Source organism: Athene noctua, chromosome 1, assembly GCF_965140245.1.
Source record: "Athene noctua chromosome 1, bAthNoc1.hap1.1, whole genome shotgun sequence".
Classification (NCBI taxonomy): Eukaryota; Metazoa; Chordata; class Aves; order Strigiformes; family Strigidae; genus Athene; species Athene noctua.
In genome coordinates, this window is record NC_134037.1 from 3196320 (window position 1) to 3214187 (window position 17868).

General features: G+C 57.5%; 1 protein-coding gene across 4 annotated transcripts; it reads left to right on the forward strand.

The window, feature by feature from the left end:
- Positions 1-2569: 2569 nt before the first annotated feature.
- On the forward strand, positions 2570-17868 carry ZNF395 (zinc finger protein 395). Of its 4 annotated transcripts, none has more exons than XR_012632781.1 (11): positions 2570-2645; positions 7260-7512; positions 9477-9706; positions 10156-10268; positions 10892-11127; positions 11248-11348; positions 12304-12568; positions 13453-13545; positions 13760-13863; positions 14013-14250; positions 17225-17868. XR_012632781.1 is itself a non-coding variant. In XM_074895428.1 (10 exons), exons 2-10 carry the CDS (start codon positions 7270-7272, stop codon positions 14122-14124), a joined length of 1497 nt encoding a protein of 498 aa, XP_074751529.1. In that variant the 5' UTR covers positions 2570-2645; positions 7260-7269; the 3' UTR covers positions 14125-14341. The 4 variants fall into 4 exon arrangements, 1 of the variants encoding a protein (XP_074751529.1); XR_012632782.1 differs by having other exon boundaries at positions 14013-14210; XR_012632783.1 differs by lacking the exon at positions 2570-2645 and adding an exon at positions 2924-2980.

Genomic DNA, 17868 nt, shown 5'->3' on the forward strand with positions numbered 1-17868 from the left:
AGGGCGGGTCGCCGAGTCACAAGCACCCCTCCAGCTGCCGGGAAGGGGGCCAGCCCCTGGCACAGCCCCTCAGGGGCCGCGGGGCGGGCGCCGAGGCCGAGGGGAGGCGGGAGGCGCCGCCGCAGCCGCTCCGAGCTGGCGCCGCGCTGGGCCGCAGCGCCGCCGAGGGCGTCGGGGAGAGGGCGGGGCCTCCCCGCCAAGACCCGTCGCTATTGGGCGTCGCGAGGCGTCGCCTCCCGTCATTGGTCCCTTCCGGCTCGCCTGCCGCCCGCTGATTGGCGGCGGCTCCCTCACGGCGGGCCACACCCCCCCCCCTCCGTCTCCCGCCGCCTTCCCCCGGCTCGCGGACGGGGGCGCGAACGTGCCGCGCGGGCTGTTCTCTGGCCGGGGGGCGCGCGCGGCCGCCACGTGGGGAACTGCACGTAGTCAGGGCGCGCGGGGGGGCACGCGCCGTTCCCGCCAGCGGCGGGCGGGAGGGGGGGGCGTCAGTGACGTCAGTCGGCGGGAAGAGGAGAGCGGGAAGGGGAGGGGAGGGGAGGGGAGGGGGACGGTCGTCAGGGGTAGGGGCGGCCATGGGCTGTGAGGGATAAACGCGAGGGGAGGTCAGGAGCGGTGAGGGGCGGCCGTGGGGAGCTGTGGGGTGTGAGGGGTGGCCGTGGGGAGCTGAGGGGCAGCCATGGCTGCTTGTGAAGCCAAGGGCAGGTGACTTCCATCACCTCTCTCTGAGCTGAGGCAGAAGAAAAACCTTCGAGGTTTGTGTCCAGTTGTGAGCTGGAGAGCTGCGGCGGGGGCCTCATCAAAATGTCCCGTCGAAATTAAGAGAAATTAGTGGTAGGGCCCGTTAAATACCAACTGAGTGCTGCCAACACCACCCACGGGCTCCTTTCCCCCAGAGCAGCCAGTGGCCACAGGGCTCCTGCCCCGCTCCTCTCCCCCAGCTGCCATCTCCTGACCCCCGGGCCTGGCGGGCTGGCCGGCCTCAGCACCGGGCCGAGCATCACTGGGCCAACTGGCCACCGAGGGAGGCCTCTGCCAACACTGGGGGGGGGGTGTAGTGCCCTCCCAGCCCCCTGTCCGGGCTGCTTTTCAGTGCCTGCCCTCGTACCGTGTCTCTGCTGACGTGCATGAGATCGCCGGGCGAGGGATTCCGTAGGCACCTGCCCACGTCTGCATGTGTAATAACTCACTTTTCATTTTAACAGGTATTGAGGTGACTTAGAAATCTGAGTCTGAGGAGCTTGGGAGGAAATTTAGGAGCATTGCTGGAAGTAGAAAAATTTGGCTCATGTTTGGGTGCTTTGGAGAAGGTACCTTATTTTTACTGGACATAAAAATATATAGATGTTGTTGAGAAATATTTGAGTCCTCATACAGACGAGGCAGGGTTTTTTTATACGAGTGGATGATAACCCCTTCCTGTCCCGACAATTTACCTTGGACAACCATAGTAAAATCTTGCCTGCATTTTGTATATTAGTTGGTGGTAAAAATACTTCTTTTTTTTTTAAGCTGGCAACAGGCCCAGCATTCGTCGCCGCTAGCTGACACACATTAAAACAAATCGCCTTGCCTGTACCGAGGTTTTAAATGTGGTTGTCCAGCTGGGCTGGTAGCGAGCGGCCTTTCTGACGGAAGGAAGGGATATTGTGCTTTTTATCCTGGGGGGTATGAATCAGTGGTCAGTATTTGGGGGGTCCAGAGTGAAGCCCCAAGGCGCTGTGTTGGCCACTGTGTTTGTACACTGGCTTTGCCATAATGTGCTATAAAGGGACAAACAGCAAAAGTGGGAATTTTTCTCATATGGAACCCAGAAGCTGAGGCGTTGAGGGGGGAAATTCAGTGCCTGAAAAGGAAATAAACCCCAAAAGGAGCATTGCTGGCGTTAATTTAACTCTCCCTGGGCGCTAAACAGACGTGGGGACGCTGGTGAAGCTGCTCAGGCAGGAGAAAAGCCTTCGAGGTTTGTGCCCAGTTGTGAGCTGGAGAGCTGCGGCGGGGCCTCGAGTCGGGGTCATCAAAATGTCCCGTCGAAATTAAGATAAATTAGTGGTAAGGGCCCGTTAAATACCAACTGAGAGGCTCCGGCTGTGCCTCGGCCGGGGGAGGAGGACCGGGGGTGTGACAGGGAGGGGGGTGTAAAGCCCCGATGGACAAAACTTAAAATATAGGTGTGTATATATATATTAAAAAGCGCCTTTTAGGGCAATACGGTTTAGGAAGCAACAAGAAATCGCATGAGCGCTGCCAGCCACTGTCCGCCCCCCCCAGCCCCGCCGCTCGGGTAAACAGCGGAGTCCCGGAGGGCTGCGGGGAGCCCCGGGGTGGGTGGGGGGTGATGGGGTTTCCCCCCTCTCCCCTCTCCCTGCTTGGAGGGGAGAGCGGGGATGGAAGGAGGGGTGCCCCCACCCTGCCGCCCGCCTTGCCCCCGCGGTGGGCGGGCGGGGAGCGCCGGCATCCCCCGGGCCGGGCCGGGGAGCGGCGGGGCCGGGGCCGGGCGGTGGGGGCGTGCATTTAAAGGGAACGGCGGAGCCAATGCGCAGGAAGGGGCCGAGCATGTGGGGAGGTTGTTTACACCAGCCCGGCCCCGGGAGCTTTAACCCGGCCGGCGGCGAGGCTGAGGCGCGGAGCGGGGCTCCCCGGACGCTGTGAGTAGCGGGGCGCCGGGTTTCCCCCCGACCTCCTCCCGCCCGGCTTCCTTCTCTCTCTCCCTCCACCCCACCCGCCATCGGCGGGTGGGGAGGAAAAAAAAAAAAAGGCGCTCCAAAATAATAATAATTAAAAAAAAAAAAACCGCGCGCGGGAGCGGTGGTTCCCGCCCGGCCGGGCCGCGCCTCCCCCGGCCCCGGCTCCTCCCCGCCCCGCCCGGCGGGGCTCCAGCCCGGGGCCGCCGCGTACGTGAGCCGGCCGCGGCGGGGACGGGGATTTCAAAACAAGCTGCGGCGGGGGAGGAGGGCGGGGGAACGCGGGAGCCGCGCCGGAGGTAAGCGCCGAGCCGCGCCGTGCGAGCCCCGCCACCCTCCCCTCCCCGCCTTCACCGCGAGGGGGGGAACCGGCTCTGCCCCCCCGCCCCTCTCGGGTCTCCGCCGTCCCCCGGTGCGCGTACCCCCGAGCCCTGCCCGCTCCACGCTCCCCCCCCCCGCCCCCGGGGGGGCTGCACGCCCCTACCCCCGGTGCATGCCCCCCCCATCGCTCCTTCCCGTCCGTGTCCCGCCCAACCGGGGCCTGTGGCCGGTACATTCCCCCGCCCCCCCCTTTCCCGGTGCGTGCCCCGCCTCCCGGTTCGCCCGGTGCCTGTCTGTGTGACCCCCCTCCCCGTGCATGTCCCCCCCTCCCCGCCCCGCTCACACGTGCCCAGCCCGGTGCCGCCCTCGGCAGGCCCGGGCACACGCCGCCGCCTCCAGCCCTGCCATCTTCCCCACGTGCCCTGCCTGCCCACACGGCCCTGGGCCTTGCACACGCTTGCACACGCACGCACACACGCGTGCCACGCACGCCCCGTCTCCTGCTGCGCTCTCTCGCACGACGGCTTCGAGTCCCGCTCTGCCGGCACCGCTCCCCGAAAGCAGCGCGCTCCCGCCCTTTCCTTCCTGCCTGCCCTCGCCGCCGGCACGCACCGGCCGCGATGCCTGGGGAAGTCGCTCTGCCTGCGCCGGCATTCCTGCCTGCACCAGAAAATGGCTTTTTTAAGCAGGCGGGCGGCCTGTGGAAATGTTTTCCTCCAGAATCGATCGGCAGCGGCCGACTCTGGTGTGGGTGAGGCTTGGGGAGCCCTTCCCAGGCGCTGCCGGCGGGGATTCGGTGCAGCCCCGCCGTGACACGTCCGCGGGCGTGACCCAGGCGCTGAGCACCGAGGCAGCGTTAGGAGGAAGCTCATCGGGAAGGCGCCTGTTTTGTATTATTGTCTGTGAGTGTTAGGTCGCGGGTAGGTTTGGCTCCAGCCTGGGGTCAGTAGATCCTTGTTTCTTCTTTTTTTTGCTTTTAATAAAGGCCCAAACTTTGCAAACCGCTCCGTGCGGATATCTTGTTTCCCAGTCACGTGTGCCAATGGGCGCGGGGCCGGAGTGCGGTTTGTAAAGGGCTTCGGGACGTTTTGGGATCAGAAAGGGCTTTTTGGAAAGCGTGGGCTGGGAGAGAAGATGGAAAAACTGTGGTTTATTATCAGTTATTGCGACGTTTGGGGTCTCTTACAGGGTAGACTTTGCGGTGTATGTTGTTGATCCATGGCATGGTGGTCGGTTGCAGGAGTTAGGCTGGGTTTGGGGGAACCTACCAGTGTTTATTCCTTAAAAAAAAAAAAAAGGGAAAATGGGGTGTGCTGTAATTTCACGTTCCATGGGGAGGAGTTTTGCGCCTGTGGTCGTGGTTTGCGCAGCACCATGGGCGCAGGAGCTGCTTTTCTCCTGGGAAACCCTGGACAAACAGCAGCCAGGGTGAGCGTGGGGGACCCTCCCCGCTTTGCCCCGGCCCCTCAACCTTCCCCTCTTGCTAAACGAAGCGTGCTTCATTTGCCAAACGAGGCGCCTGCTTTCCCAAAACCTCCACCCGGGCTTTGCTCTGCCGGCAGCAGCGGCAATGCCGGTAGGCACAAGAGCTGACGTTTTTTTTTCCCGGCGAGAGCTGGAAAAGCGCCGTCCAAAATACACACCCGGCATTGAAGCAAGAAATAATTTGGGATCTGTGCCGGCTCTGACCCCTGCGGCGCGTGATTGCTAACAGCTGGAAGGGCTCGCGGCGGCGGCAGTGTGGCCTCCCGGCTCCGCCTGCGCCGCTGACACCCTCCCAGCTCTCGCTCCTCTTCTTGCTTTGTGTTTTGGGGCACGGGGAAGGGTTTTTCAGCGTCTCTGTGTCACCCTCGGCTACAGGCTCGAGCGCTGGAATGGGATCTGGCATTCAAAGATTTGCTGGAAGCAGATGTGGCTCCAAAACCTGTTTTTTTTGGGGAGGGTTTTCCTTCCCACTCCCCCCCACCCGGGCCCGGATTGGGAAGGAAAAGGAAGGCGAAACGCAACCCCGAAGGAAATGAGAAGCAGCCTCCCACCTTCGGCGCTGCCCTCCCCGCACCTGGCCACTGGCCAAGTGCTGCCTCCAAACCGGCGTGCGGCGGCCGTCGGGGAGGCGGCGGCGGAGATTTCTGCGCCGTTTTCTGTGTGGCGGCGGCACCCGATGGTGCCGCGTCAACTCCCTGAGCCCTTGGAGGGGCTGTTCCCAAATTCCCGGTGCCTGGGATATCAGAGAGCGAGGTCTTTAAAGTGATGCAGGAGGAAATGTGGTTTGGTGGGTGATGCCCGTGGAGGGGCTTTGCTGCAGCTTCGCTCTGGGATTTGCCGCCGTTTTGATCTTTTGGGTGGAAAAAGTCCCGTATGGGTACGTAGGAGATGTGGGAGCGGAGCTGCTTGGTCGTGTCACTTGTGCTCATCAGAAAACATGTTGCACCGTTCAAAAAAAAGACGTTATTGGACAGAGCATCCCCCCAGTGATCCCCGTGGGCTGGGTGAGATGAGAGGGGGAGCTGCTCTGCTCAGCCCCTCGCTGCGGCTGCTTTGATCCTGCTCTGGAGGGAAGGTGGCGACGGCAGCAAAGTCCCCGTGCAGCCCTGGCGTGAGGTGCTTTCCCCTGGCACGCCTCTATCCATTTCATACCCTTTCCGCTCTTCCTGCTCTATTTACGGCTCCTAAATAGCTGTTAATTTTCTACTCGGGGACGGCGGGATTTCAGGGGAGGACAAAGCGAGTTGAGTGCGTACGGTTATTCATAAAACCACTTGTAAATCTTAGGCGTCCTTTGAAGCGTGGTTTGGAGTAACCCTGGAGCAGGGAGCTCCCCTTCCCTTCCTCCGGAAACTTTTCTCGTCTGAGATAGTGTGCGAGACGGCGCGGTGTAAACCAGATGTAAAAAAAAAACCAAAAAAAACCAAAAAAAAAACCCAAAAAAACCCAACAAACCAAAAATAACATGACATCTGCTCTGAAAACGCTGTCACTTTGCGACAGCGACCATGTGCAAGGAGGGCAGGGTCTGGGCGTGAGCGCCCGGCGGCTCGGGGTTAATCCTCCCTCTTGCACAAGCAGCAACTACTCAGACTTGGACTCTCCATGTCCCACGTTACGCTCCAGCCCAGACACCCAATAAACACCCGCAGCCCCCTGGCCAGCTGGGTGACACTCGCTGACAAGCTCAGGCAGAGTGGCAGAGGTGACAGGTTTCTTGGCGGTGCGAAAGGACGTGACTTTTTTGGTGCACCCCAAGACATGGGGCAGCACCGAGCCTCTTGCCTCCTCTCCCTCCTACCACGCCCCAGGTGCTGTCACCCTTCGGCTTCATCGCGGTGTCCATCCTCGCTTCCCGTGCTCCTCGGAGAGAGGGTGTTGAAGCGGAGGAGACATTGGGAGGGCAGGGGGGAGGAGGGCAGCGTATGCTGCTGGAGCCGTTGGATTTATCAGGGCTGGATGTATTGTCTGTCCCCGTGCCTCAGTGTCCTTTGCTTTTAAGGAAACCTGTAACCACTTACTTCTTTTAAAGCAGCAGTAAAATCTACAAACCCAGAGAAATGAGCCAGGCAAGTTGCTCCCTGGACAGGCTTGCTAGCAGAGCTGCACCAAGACAAGAAAAACTCCATGTCAGAGGAAAGGAGAGCTATTTGGGGGAAGAAATAGGTTAAAGATAGTTGCAGACAGTTTAGGATAAAAATGCTCCAAAAACATCTTTTTCTTGAGCTGCGAGCTTGGAGAAACCTCTCCCAAAACCATGAGAGCTCCCAAAAAGGGGAGCATCAGTGTGCTGGCTGAGAAGGGGCACTGGTGTTTGCTGCCAGAGAGCTTTCCTGTCCTGCCGGGGCATGGGCAGGGAGTTACGGGTCTGTGCTGGGCACAGGCCCAAGTCTAGAGGTCAAGGTTAGAGAGCTCCGATGGCGGGTTTCGGCTTGACGGGCAGGAATAGCCATAGTGGCCTCAGGACCATGCGCTGGTGACGGCTCGAGAGGGGCACGCGGGTTCCAAGGGCCATCCTGACTGTGTCCGCGGGGTTGCCTTTGGGCTGGCTCATCTTTTTTTTTTTTTTCCAGAGGGGTTTAGAAATGATCATAAAGAGTTGCAGGGTGAGGGGAGCTCAGGCACGCTGCTGTTCCCAGGGGTCCCCCTGGGGTCGCTGGCGCAGCGGAGCTGATTTCTTGCCTCGCAGGGTGGTGGTGGGAGGGGAAGACGCCAGCTGAATGCCGCGGTCCTGCACTGGAGGTAACATCCCTGTGTCTTTCTCTTCCGCAGTGTGTCCGAGATGGCGAGCGTGCTGTCCAGGCGTCTGGGGAAGCGCTCCCTGCTAGGCACCCGCGTCTCTGCCCCCAGCGCCTTGGCTGACGGGGTGCTGGTGGCCCCCCAAATCCCCGGCCTGCAGACTGACCTTGGCCGGGCCTCTGCCCACACGGTGCCACGAGAGGATGGATCTTGTGCGCCGTCGGCGGAGGAGAGCAGCCAAGTAGCCAGATGCCCCAGCCGCCGGCAGCTCCACGCCGGGCAACAGGTACGTAAGGAAATGTCCTCGGCTGGTGGGGTGTGCCCTAGTGGGGATAACTCCTGGGGTCTCCTGTGAGGTGCAGTGGGGAGCTGTAATTACCGAGAGCCGTTAATGGGTGTTGGCGTTAGTGCACTTGGCCCCGGCCGTACCTCATGCGTTTGGACCATCCTGGCTCACGTGGAGATCCGTCTCCTCCAGGAGACATCTCCAGTCCTGGCCAGAAGTGGGTGTCCAGAGAAGACAGTAAGGAGACCTGACACTTTCCTCCAGTGTTCTCCAGCTGTTTGAGGCAAAGGGAGATGGCTTCTGTACATTTAGTGACTCCCAGTGGACTTCTTTTCCACAAACCCCATAACCCACGTTTACGTCTGAAGGGAAGTGGCAGGGAGCGCCCCCCAGCTTCGCCACAATGGCCACGAGCCTCATGGCTCAGGCCTCAGCCTGCAGGAGCTGTTTGCTGCAGGGTTGAGGTGTGATGGTGTGGACGCACATGGTGAGGAAGCTCTTGGGGACGAGTGAATTGCGACAGCTCGTCCAGAAAGGACACGTAGTCCTGCTGGACCCCGCCATTTCTTCTGCTGTGTGGCCAGGCTCCTGCAGTATGGCCAGGGGGCAGGTCTCCATCCCACTGGCACGGTCCCTGTGAAGGCCTGGCCAGGCAGCACTGTCCGAGCAGAGCCGTGAGCTGCTGCCAGAGAGCCCCTTTCTTGGCTGCTACCTGCAGAACTGTAAAAACTTTTCTGGGCAGAGCTTGTGAAATGGAGTGTAAATAAGGCCCCTGTTTGGTTTTCTGGCTCCTCCTGACCTGTTTCTATTAACCACAGGACAGTGAGAGTTGTTTTCTCCTACGTGCTCCGCTGTGGAGGGTTTTCTTGCTGCTTTGCTGCTGGGAACAGCATAAAAATAGCTGTGGGGTGCCTCCACCTCCCAGCAACAGCCAGGACCTGCGCCGGTGGCTGTGCAGAGCCAAAGGAGATGTTGGCTCCTGGGTCAGGGAACGGCCCGTGTGGTTCACGTGGAAGCCTTGCTCCTTGTTTTTAGCAAGCAGGGTCAGGGTCTCCAGTGTCCTGATCCTTGCACTGATCCCCCTTAACCCTGGTTCCACCATGGGTGGCCTTTTCTACCCCATTTTTTCTGCTGGAGGTCCCACCTGAGATAGTCTCCCAGGCTCCTCCCTGGTCAGGGTGTGGGTCTGTGTGTCCATCCCATGTTGACTTCTTGGTATGACACCCATGGCCCTTCCATAAAGAGATGTTCCTGTTCCTATAAATAGCCAGAAACACATGTAGTGTCTTTTGACACAGATACATTTCCATCAACAGAAATAGGCTCACGGTTGGTAGTGGTGGAAAACTGCCCATCAGAAGGAGTTTGGGGCTGTGGATGAGGAGGTGAGGTTTGCACATCTCCTTCTCCTGCCCCAAGGAGCTGGGGCTGGAGGAGCAAAAGTGTGAATTCAGGATCACGTCACCCAGGGAAGCTCCGTTCCCTGTCCCCCTCTGGCTTTTAATCCTTTTATGTATGTACTTTGCCAGGGTGTGGAATAGTGGGAGCCCTTGCAGCAGGATGGCACAAGAACAAAGCCAAAGCAGACAAATTCATTAGAGAAAAGTCCACCCAAAGTCACGACACTCAGAGAGGTGGCTGATACCAGCTCTGGAAATTCCTTAACATGGGATTGCTGGAGCTGAGGAGCTTGTGCCTGGGAAGAGCAGATCTCTTAGAGGGGGGGTTGGGATGAACCCTGGCCAGCCCTTTGGTTTGCTGTGACAGCAGTCTGAAGTCCAGGCCCTTCAGGACAGGCTCTGACTTCGTCCTCAAGCCCTCTGTAACCCCCTCCGCAGTGGGAGGAGGAGGAGGAGGGGGGATCCTGCGGCAGGTGAGGGCTTGCTGTCCTGTGTCAGGACACCCCCTGAGAGCAGGCGGGGTGGTGGGTGACGCCAACAAACCTCCCCTTGTGCCGTTTCCAGGTCCTCGTCACCTACAACGGGCAGGAGTGCGCCGGCCTCGTGGAGCAGCACAACCCGCTGAGCGACAAGGTGAAGGTGCTGCTGCCGGAGCAGGGCTTGCAGGCGTGTTGGAGGGTGCAGGACGTGCGGCCGGCCGTGCTCCAGCCCCCCGTCCTGCCCACAGCTGGTGGTCCCGGCCCTGCCGAGGCGCTGCAGAGATCCGTATCCAGCAATATCGACGTACCCAAGAGGTTCGTGCCTTTGGCTCGCTGGGGTGGGAGAGGGGCTCTTGGCAGCTCTGCCAGTGCTCACACTTGGTTTTACACAGAATCACAGAATCATCAAGGTTGGAAAAGACCTTGAAATTCATCTAGCCCAACCATTAACCTCACAGTGACCTAACACCAATGGAGACAGTGGTGATGCTGGGGATAGATCCACCTTACCAGCGCAGGATTATCCATAAGATGGTTAAACTTTACAATGAAAGGGATTTTAAAAAATGTTTTCCTCCAAATGAGGAAAAAACATCCTTCCCCATGACTTAAAAATAATTTGGGAGGGAGGCGATGGGGGTGAACCTGTGCTGCTGCAGTTTGTGCTGCCCTTTGGGTGCCCGGTGGCTCCCCGGGTCATACCCAGACTGTTTCTCTGCTTTTTTTCCTCCATGTGTTTCACATCTTTCCCCTCTGCGGTACAGAAAAGCCGACGCCGCTGTGGAGATGGATGAGATGGTGGCAGCCATGGTGCTGACGAGCCTCTCCTGCAGCCCCGTAGTGCAGAGCCCTCCCGCCGGCGAGAGTGGCATCCCCCGTGAGTGTGCATTTAAAAATACACGGCTATATGAAAGAAAAAAACATCTAAAACAAAAGGAGACGTGGAGAAATGTGCAGTGCCCGTTGGATCTCGGTGCTGGGGCTCTTGCTGGCCCCGGAGCGGCACCAGAGTCACAGCAGAGCCCACAGGTGCTGGCACTGGTTGGGACCGGGCAAGCTGGGACACCCCTGGCAGCATGGTGGGGGTAACCCAACTCTCCACAGTTGTCCTGGGGGACCGGGGAGCCCCGTAGAGGAGTCCCAGGCTGGGGAGCACCACCCAGTCACTCCTTTTTTTAGAGGTGGTTTCATTCCCGAGGAGTCAAACGCAGCCGGAGGGATAAAAATAGCCACCCTGAGCCGTGGGAAATGTGTGTGCCCCGGGGCTGGCTGCTTGCCGTGTGCTGGCTGTGCTGATGCCAAGGAGAATGGGGAGGGGGAAAAAAAAAGGGATAAATGGCCAATAATTGGGAGCTGGTGCTGAGCAAAGGTGCAAAGGCTTTGCTTTATCAAGTTTTTAAAGAAATAAATAGAGGGAAACTGTTGTTGCGGGTTATCCAGCCTCAGGGGTGGGGGGGTGGCCCCGAGCTGACGGTGGCAGCGTGTGTCCCCTCCCCGCAGCCTCACGGGCAGCCTGTGATCCCTGGAAGGAGAGCGGCGACGTCTCGGACAGCGGCAGCAGCACCACCAGCGGGCACTGGAGCGGGGGCAGCGACATCTCCACCCCTTCACCCCCTCACCCCGCCGGCAGCCCCAAATACTCCAATGAGGCCCTGAGCTCCCCCCAGGCAGACGACGGCTTTGAGACCGACTCCGACCCCTTTCTCCTCGACGAACCCGCTCCGCGCAAGAGAAAGGTACTGCTGCTGTCGGGGAGGGGGTTCCCAGCACCGGTGGGGTGGCTCGAGCTGAGCTGGTGTCCCCTGGAGGGGACGCTACCACTGGGGAGAGGGTGACATGGGCTGTCTCTCCACCAGAACTCGGTGAAGGTGATGTACAAGTGCCTGTGGCCGAGCTGCGGGAAGGTCCTGCGCTCCATCGTCGGCATCAAGCGGCACGTCAAGACCCAGCACCTCGGGTAAGGCCGAGGTTTCACCTCAGTCCCTGCTTGACCACCAAAGCCGTGGTCCTGCCACTGCATAAATCGTAATTCCTGCAGTGAAAACCCCCGGCTTAGGAGATAACCAGCCTCTGTGCACTGAGCTTGGCAGTTCTCAGCCAAGCAGTCCGTGTCACCGAAGCCACTGTTGTGTGTCCCCCACCTTCAGGGTGCCCAGGGCTATCCGGGAGGCACGGGACCCCCATTTGGGCTTCGGGGCTGTGTTTTGCACCGTGGGGAGTTCAGGTTACACGTGAGCCCAGCTGGGTTTCGTGAGGGCTGGCAGCCTGAAAGCTGAGCCTGCTGCCGGCAGCAGCCGCCCCTCTGACAGTTTGCTTTGCTTTGTCCTGATCTCCTGTGAATTACCCCCAAAATACAAAGTGGTGAGGGTGTGGGGATCAGCTTTGCTATGCTCTCCTGTGGCCCCGCTGCATTCCTCACCCCGATCTCACTTTCCTCGTGCTCCCATCCACTTTTTCTGGTATTTATTTTTCTCCCTTTCAAACATGAATGCTCTGGGAAAGGTGAGGACAGAAAGGCAGCGATGCAGTGGGCAGCGCTGGACTGCCATCCAGTGCTGGATAAGGGCACTGGGAAAAGAATAAAAAAAAAACCAAACCAACAAACTTCAGAGGCTGTTTCCTGCTGGGTGAACCGCAGGGCTTCGGTCTTAGCTGTGCTGAGTGAACTCGGTCAGAAACGTGCAGGGGATTTGCAGTGGTGCCCAGTCAATGTGCCAGGGTTTTTAAAGTCTCTGGAAGGGGCGTTGATCTTCCTTGGGAGCATGAAGTCAACGTGATGCTTTGGAGCCTGGGAGCAGAGCTGCTTTGCCCGGGAGGGCGAGATCCTCCTGCCCTGGGGGAGTCGGGGGCTGCTCACCTTAATGGAAACAGGGCCGCCATTTCACTGCTGCCCCCTTTTCCTCCCCCGGCAGGGACGGCGCAGACTCCGACCAGCGGAAGCGGGAGGAGGATTTCTACTACACCGAAGTGCAGGTGAAGGAAGAGCCGGCACCAGAGGCAGCCACTGCCACCAGCCCCACGTCTGCCTCCGCCCCCATCATCATCCAGCAAGCGCTGGCGAAGCCGGAGGCGCTACTGGTGGAGCAGCCGGCGCTGGAGCCCGCCCTGGCCAGCAGCGCCCTGAGCCAGTCTGCCCCCAGCTCCTTCTGGCACATCCAGGCTGATCATGCCTACCAGGTGAGCTGGTGACATCTCCTGGGGACGACAACATGGTGACCTGAAGTCTTGCTGAAGGACAGGTCGTGATCCGCTTTGCTCTGTGAGTCCCCGCTGCGAAGGGGACGTTTTGTCACCACCCCCGCAGCGCAGAGAGGCTTCGGTGCCGGTGTAGCACCGTCCCCTGCCCGGTTGGCCATCAGCCCTTGAGCATGCCGGGTTGAGGGGCTCGTGTGCTTCTGCTGCAGCCCTTCCCGGGCTGGGGGGAACTGCCGGCCTCTGCTCCCCAGCAATTACCCGGTGCTGGTATGCAACACGCCCTTCTGCCGGCAGATAACCCAGGGCTGGAATGCAGCCGCGCCGGATCCTGCACGTCTCCCCGCTGCACGCTCGCCTGGGCACGGGCTGGGAAACTTGGGGACCCACAGCAGTGGCCCCATGGGCACCCTGGGCCAGTAGCCCTTGTCCCAGGGAGAGCCGAGCACTGTTCGGGAGCTCCCAGCTAGCATATATAGATCCATAAGTGCATGTATAGCCATTCCTGTCCCAGAGAGCAGATGCAACGTCATCTAAAAGCAGAAAACCTACATAAACAGGGTGAGAAATATCTGCATCTAGACCAGGGTGGTGCACGTGGTTTGGTATCACAACTGCAAGCAGCTGGAGGAGCGAAGAAGCTGCTGTGCCCCCGAGAAGGGTGACACAGCGTGGGCGCGTGCCCCCTGTTAGCAGGATCTGGTGCTGGAGGAGAGGATGTGCAGGGATTTCCATCCCACCCCCCAGTGCTCCCAGTCTGGGGGTACTCCAGGCTGGGAGGTGAATGCCTGTGGGGTGGCATGTGGGAACGGGGGGCCCCTGGGGCTAGCATTGACCCTTTTTTTTTTTTTCTTCTTCTTCCCACCCAGGCGCTGCCCTCAATCCAAATTCCAGTGTCCCCCCACATCTTCACCAGCATCAGCTGGGCCACTGCCACCTCGACTCTCCCGTCCCTGTCACCGGTGAGTCCGTGCGTTTCCCCTTCATCCTTTTTGGGGTGCAGGGTTGGGCTGGGAGATACGGGGACCTCCTCTTTGCTTTCTCACTCCCCTCTTTAAAACATCCAGATCTGGGAGCGCACCCGTGTCTCCCGCTGCTCCATCGCTGCACCCGGGGCCCGCACAGGATGGGGACCGTGTTGTCCCACCTCCCCTTTGACCCCCGTTTCCCCCGCAGGTGCGGAGCCGGTCGCTCAGCTTCAGCGAACCCCAGCAACCGACGCCGATGCTGAAGTCCCACCTGATCGTTGCTTCGCCGCCCAGGGTGTCCATCGGCACCAGGTGAGGGTCCCGCTGGCCCGAGGGGAGCCCAGACACAGCAGAGCAGTGTTGGGCCCCCTGGTTACGGGCCCTTCCCCTTAGATAAGTGACTGAAATTCAGCAACGAGGCTGTGAACAGTGGGTTGGGTTTTTTTTCCCCTCTCGCGCAGGAAAGTCCGCGGTGAAGCCAAAAAGTGTCGGAAGGTGTACGGAATCGAGCACCGGGACCAGTGGTGCACGGCCTGCCGGTGGAAAAAAGCCTGCCAGCGCTTCCTGGACTGAGCGCAGCACCGCGGTGCCGCGTCCCCCCCCTGCTCCTGCCTGGGGAGCACCGGAGTCCCTCACTGCTGCAACCAGGGACCTTGGAGGTACCTCCTGTGACCCCAGAAGACACTTCCAGAGCTGCGTGTAAATTCCTCCTTCTGTATATTGTACATCTGCTGGGTTTGCCCCCTTCTTTTTTTTTTTTTTTTTTTTTAAAAAAAGAACCAAAACTTTTTCCAACTTTTCATTTTTTGAACCTGAAGAATATCTCCCTTTGTACAGTAAATGCTGGGGCTGGGAGGGAAGGAAGCTGGTTCCTCAGGGTTTGGAGGAGATTGTAGGTGATCTGGGGACCAAAGATCTTCCTGCATTTCCCAGATCACCCCTAAAATCTCCTGAAGGGTCGCGGCGTGGCTGGGGTGAGGAGTTGAGGCAGCTTCCCGTGTCCTTTGACTACCTAGAAAGTGCAAATCCCTTGGACCCTTTAAGGGAGGGGATCGGTAACAATTATAGCTTTAAAAAGGAAAATGCGTTGCTGTGAGCAGGGCAGGAGCAGTTCTCGGGGCAAGAGGGTGGAGGTTTCTCTCCCTGTGTGGATCTGGTCATTGCTCGTGTCGTGTCACCGATAGCTCGAGCCTGCGTGTGCCTCCAGGCGGTTCCAGCGTGGTGTTTTTGGAGGCATTTGGGGGGGAAAAAACCAAAACATTTTAATCAGGAAAATGGCAAGAATTTTTAAGGCAAAACCTGGTGTTCCTTCTCGTTTTAGGCTTTGTAAGTCTGCTTAGCTCTGTGAAAAATCGATGTTGTGGCCCTTGCCGTGTCTTTCAAAACTAGGCTGAGCAATTTTTAATTTTTAATTAATGATTCCACCAGTAAAGGCAGCTGGGAGGACTGGGAAGGGCTGTCCCTTAGCATCACCCTATGGCCCCAGTACACCAAAACACTTCAGTATTGGCTTTTGAATCCCATCGAGCCTGGTGACAGTCACTTTTTTGACCTCCATCCTTTTAAAATCTATATATTTACCCAACCCGACCTGCTGCTGGTCTCCCATGGCTGTGGTGGCTCATCACCAGCGGGACATTACGCTGGGTATCGGGTCAGGGAGTCACGTTGCCCCGTCAGGATTCTCCCCTCACTGGGGCAGGCAGCTATTTGGATTCCTATTTCTCTTTTTTTTTTTCCTGAGTTTTGGATAATCATAGGCCATAACCCACAGCTGTCGAGCCAAGAGCAATCCCTGTCTGGGGTGGTTTTAAGGACCCTGCGCCGAGACTCATTTTTCCTTATAAAACTGAATCAAGTGGCTCCTGGATCACCACGAACCCCCTTGTGTTTTTGAAGGGATCAGGTGTCCAGGCAGAGCGGATTGAGTTACATATCTTTGTGTCACTGATGCTTCTCGATGATTTTTTTTTTTTTTTTTTTTTTCTTGTTCTTTTGTAAAATTTTGTACATCTAAGCAGTATATCATCCTACAACCTGATCTCTCCGGTATCCAACTGGTGGATGTAAATTTTAGCTGCTGGAAGGCAGGAGCAGAACTCCTCAGGCCGGGTGCAACCCCATGGGGTTCCATCCCTGGAGTTCCTGGGCAGATCCGGCTCAAATCCTGGGGAAGAGAAGAGTTTTTCCGTTTTTCCTCCCTGAGCACCGCTCACTCCTGCTCCCATCACGGCCGGAGCCTGGTGTTGGGAGCAAAATGTCAGGAAAATCCTTTTTCCTCTCCCGTTGGTGGCAGAGGCTCTTAGCAGGTTCCTGGCTTGAGCGTTTTATTGCATCCACAAGCCCTGGTAACAATTAACTGCGTAGCGGGGTAGTTGCACTCCTCAAAAATAGTTGTGTTTTGGGGTTTTTTAACTTAAAAAAAGCCTCCACGTTACCTGTCTTGCGTCGCCCTGCGGAGCTCGGTGTGTTTATCCTTCCAGGGAAGGGCCCGGTGCTGTTGGGATGTGGGCAGGTTTTTGGTGATGTTGGAGATGCTGGTGGCTCTCTGGGAAGCAAGTGGGTGCTTTGGGATGCCCCACACAGTGTCTCACTGCATTTTCATCTTTTTAATTTTTTTTTTTTTTTTTTTTTAAAAAAAACAGGGCTTGAAGCAGCACCCAGAGCATGGAAACTAAAAAAAAAAAAAAAAAAAAAAAAAGAAGGGTGGATTTGCGCTTTCCTCAGACCTTGTGTTTCCTCAGACCTTGTGTCTTTACTCCCACGGCTCAGAGAGACCCAGGCAGGACTGGAGATTTGTACTTCTTGCTTTTTAGGCACTTTCTGCCCCAAAAAAGCACCAGGCTTTGCCCGGACACGGGTCAGCTCCCACAGCTCCTAGCTCAATCACTCAGGAAACGTCAAACCAAGCCATTTGGGGTGCAGCATCGCCCCAGCTCCAGGAGGGGGTTCACCCCCCTCACCCCCCCTTGAACCCGGGGTGTAGCACGGGGCACCCCCAGCCCAGATCCACCTCCCAGATCAGTTTTTGCACTGGTGGGAGCTCAGGTGTCCGAAAAATAGAGCGAAAATAACTTTCTGCTTTTCTGTTAAAGATGCTCTTTTTAAAAATACATGTATAAAAAGGAAGAAAAAAAGGCATTAAATGGCTTTGGAACAAGCTGGCGTACAGGCTGGCGGGACCCCCCTCCCCAGCAAATCGGGGGGACGTGGCCCCCCCAGTGCCACCTCCTCCCGCAGCACATAGCACTTACTGCCCGGCGGCTGGCGGGGGGTTTATATTGGGGGAGTTTTATATCGGGGGGGGGTTTATATTGGGGGCTGGGAGGAGCCTACAGCTGCTTTTCCCAGGGCTTTTGCGGTACAGACTTAACCAGACAAAATTGTCATTATGGCTCTTTTCTGATAATTTTTTTTTTTTTTTTTTTTGAAAGGAAGCAACCGCTGCAGGGTGGGTTGTTTTTTTGGTTTTTCCTTCTGGTTTGGGAGTACTTTGGACTTTTTACACTTTAAAACAGGAAAACCTTCTCGTATTTTTGCAGAAATGACAGCAGGCTTCCACTGTGTCTATCGGGTTGGTTGGCACTGGATATATAATTCTCTTTTTTTTTTTTTTTTTTTTTTGTCCTTTCCCTATTATTTCCCTTTCCTATTATTTTTAACTCGCTTCCAGCCACCTCCCGACCGTTGGACTTTTCCTCCCGACACTTGAGTCTCGCTGGTCTCAAGAAAAACTCCTCTTCGGCCCCAACCGCGGGTAACCCCGACCTGTAAATCCAGCTTGGAGAGTTTCCCCTCATCCATCCGCCTGTCTCCCGGAGCATGTATATGTATGTATATAGGAACCTCTTAATTGGGCACTAATTAATTGGAGGCTGCTCCCCACCCATCTCTCTCTCCGGCCGGGACACTCCTCTCGCCCCACTGCTGGTGGGATCCCGTAAAAACGTTGGTTTAGCTCAGGGTGACCCCACATTGTCACTCGTTGCCCCGTTGCTGTCGGTGGGAGGTTCTGTGGAGGGGTCGCAGGGGGTGGGGGAGCAGGGAAGGGCTTTGGGGACACTCATCACGTCACGGTGGCCGTGCCCCCGTGGGGCCACCAGCCAGGTGGGGACGAGGCCCCGCCAAGTGAATTTTCTGTCTTGTTGGAGCTTTTCTCAGCTGTCTTCCAAGTATTATTTTTATTGTAAAAAGAAAGAAAAAAAAAAAAAAAGGAGGAGAAAAAAAAAAAGTTAAAAATAAAAATGTGAAATGTAATTTTTACAGCAGCAATATGAAATATATTTTATAAGAAATAAAAAGAAAAGTTGCCTGGTA

Excerpts from the sequence above, each read along its gene's own strand:
- ZNF395 (XM_074895428.1), top strand. The coding sequence starts at position 7,270 with ATGGCGAGCGTGCTGTCCAGGCGTCTGGGGAAGCGCTCCCTGCTAGGC. Across the intron at positions 7,513-9,476 it reads AGCTCCACGCCGGGCAACAG|GTCCTCGTCACCTACAACGG; the intron begins GTACGTAAGGAA and ends TGCCGTTTCCAG. Across the intron at positions 13,546-13,759 it reads CTCTCCCGTCCCTGTCACCG|GTGCGGAGCCGGTCGCTCAG; the intron begins GTGAGTCCGTGC and ends TTTCCCCCGCAG.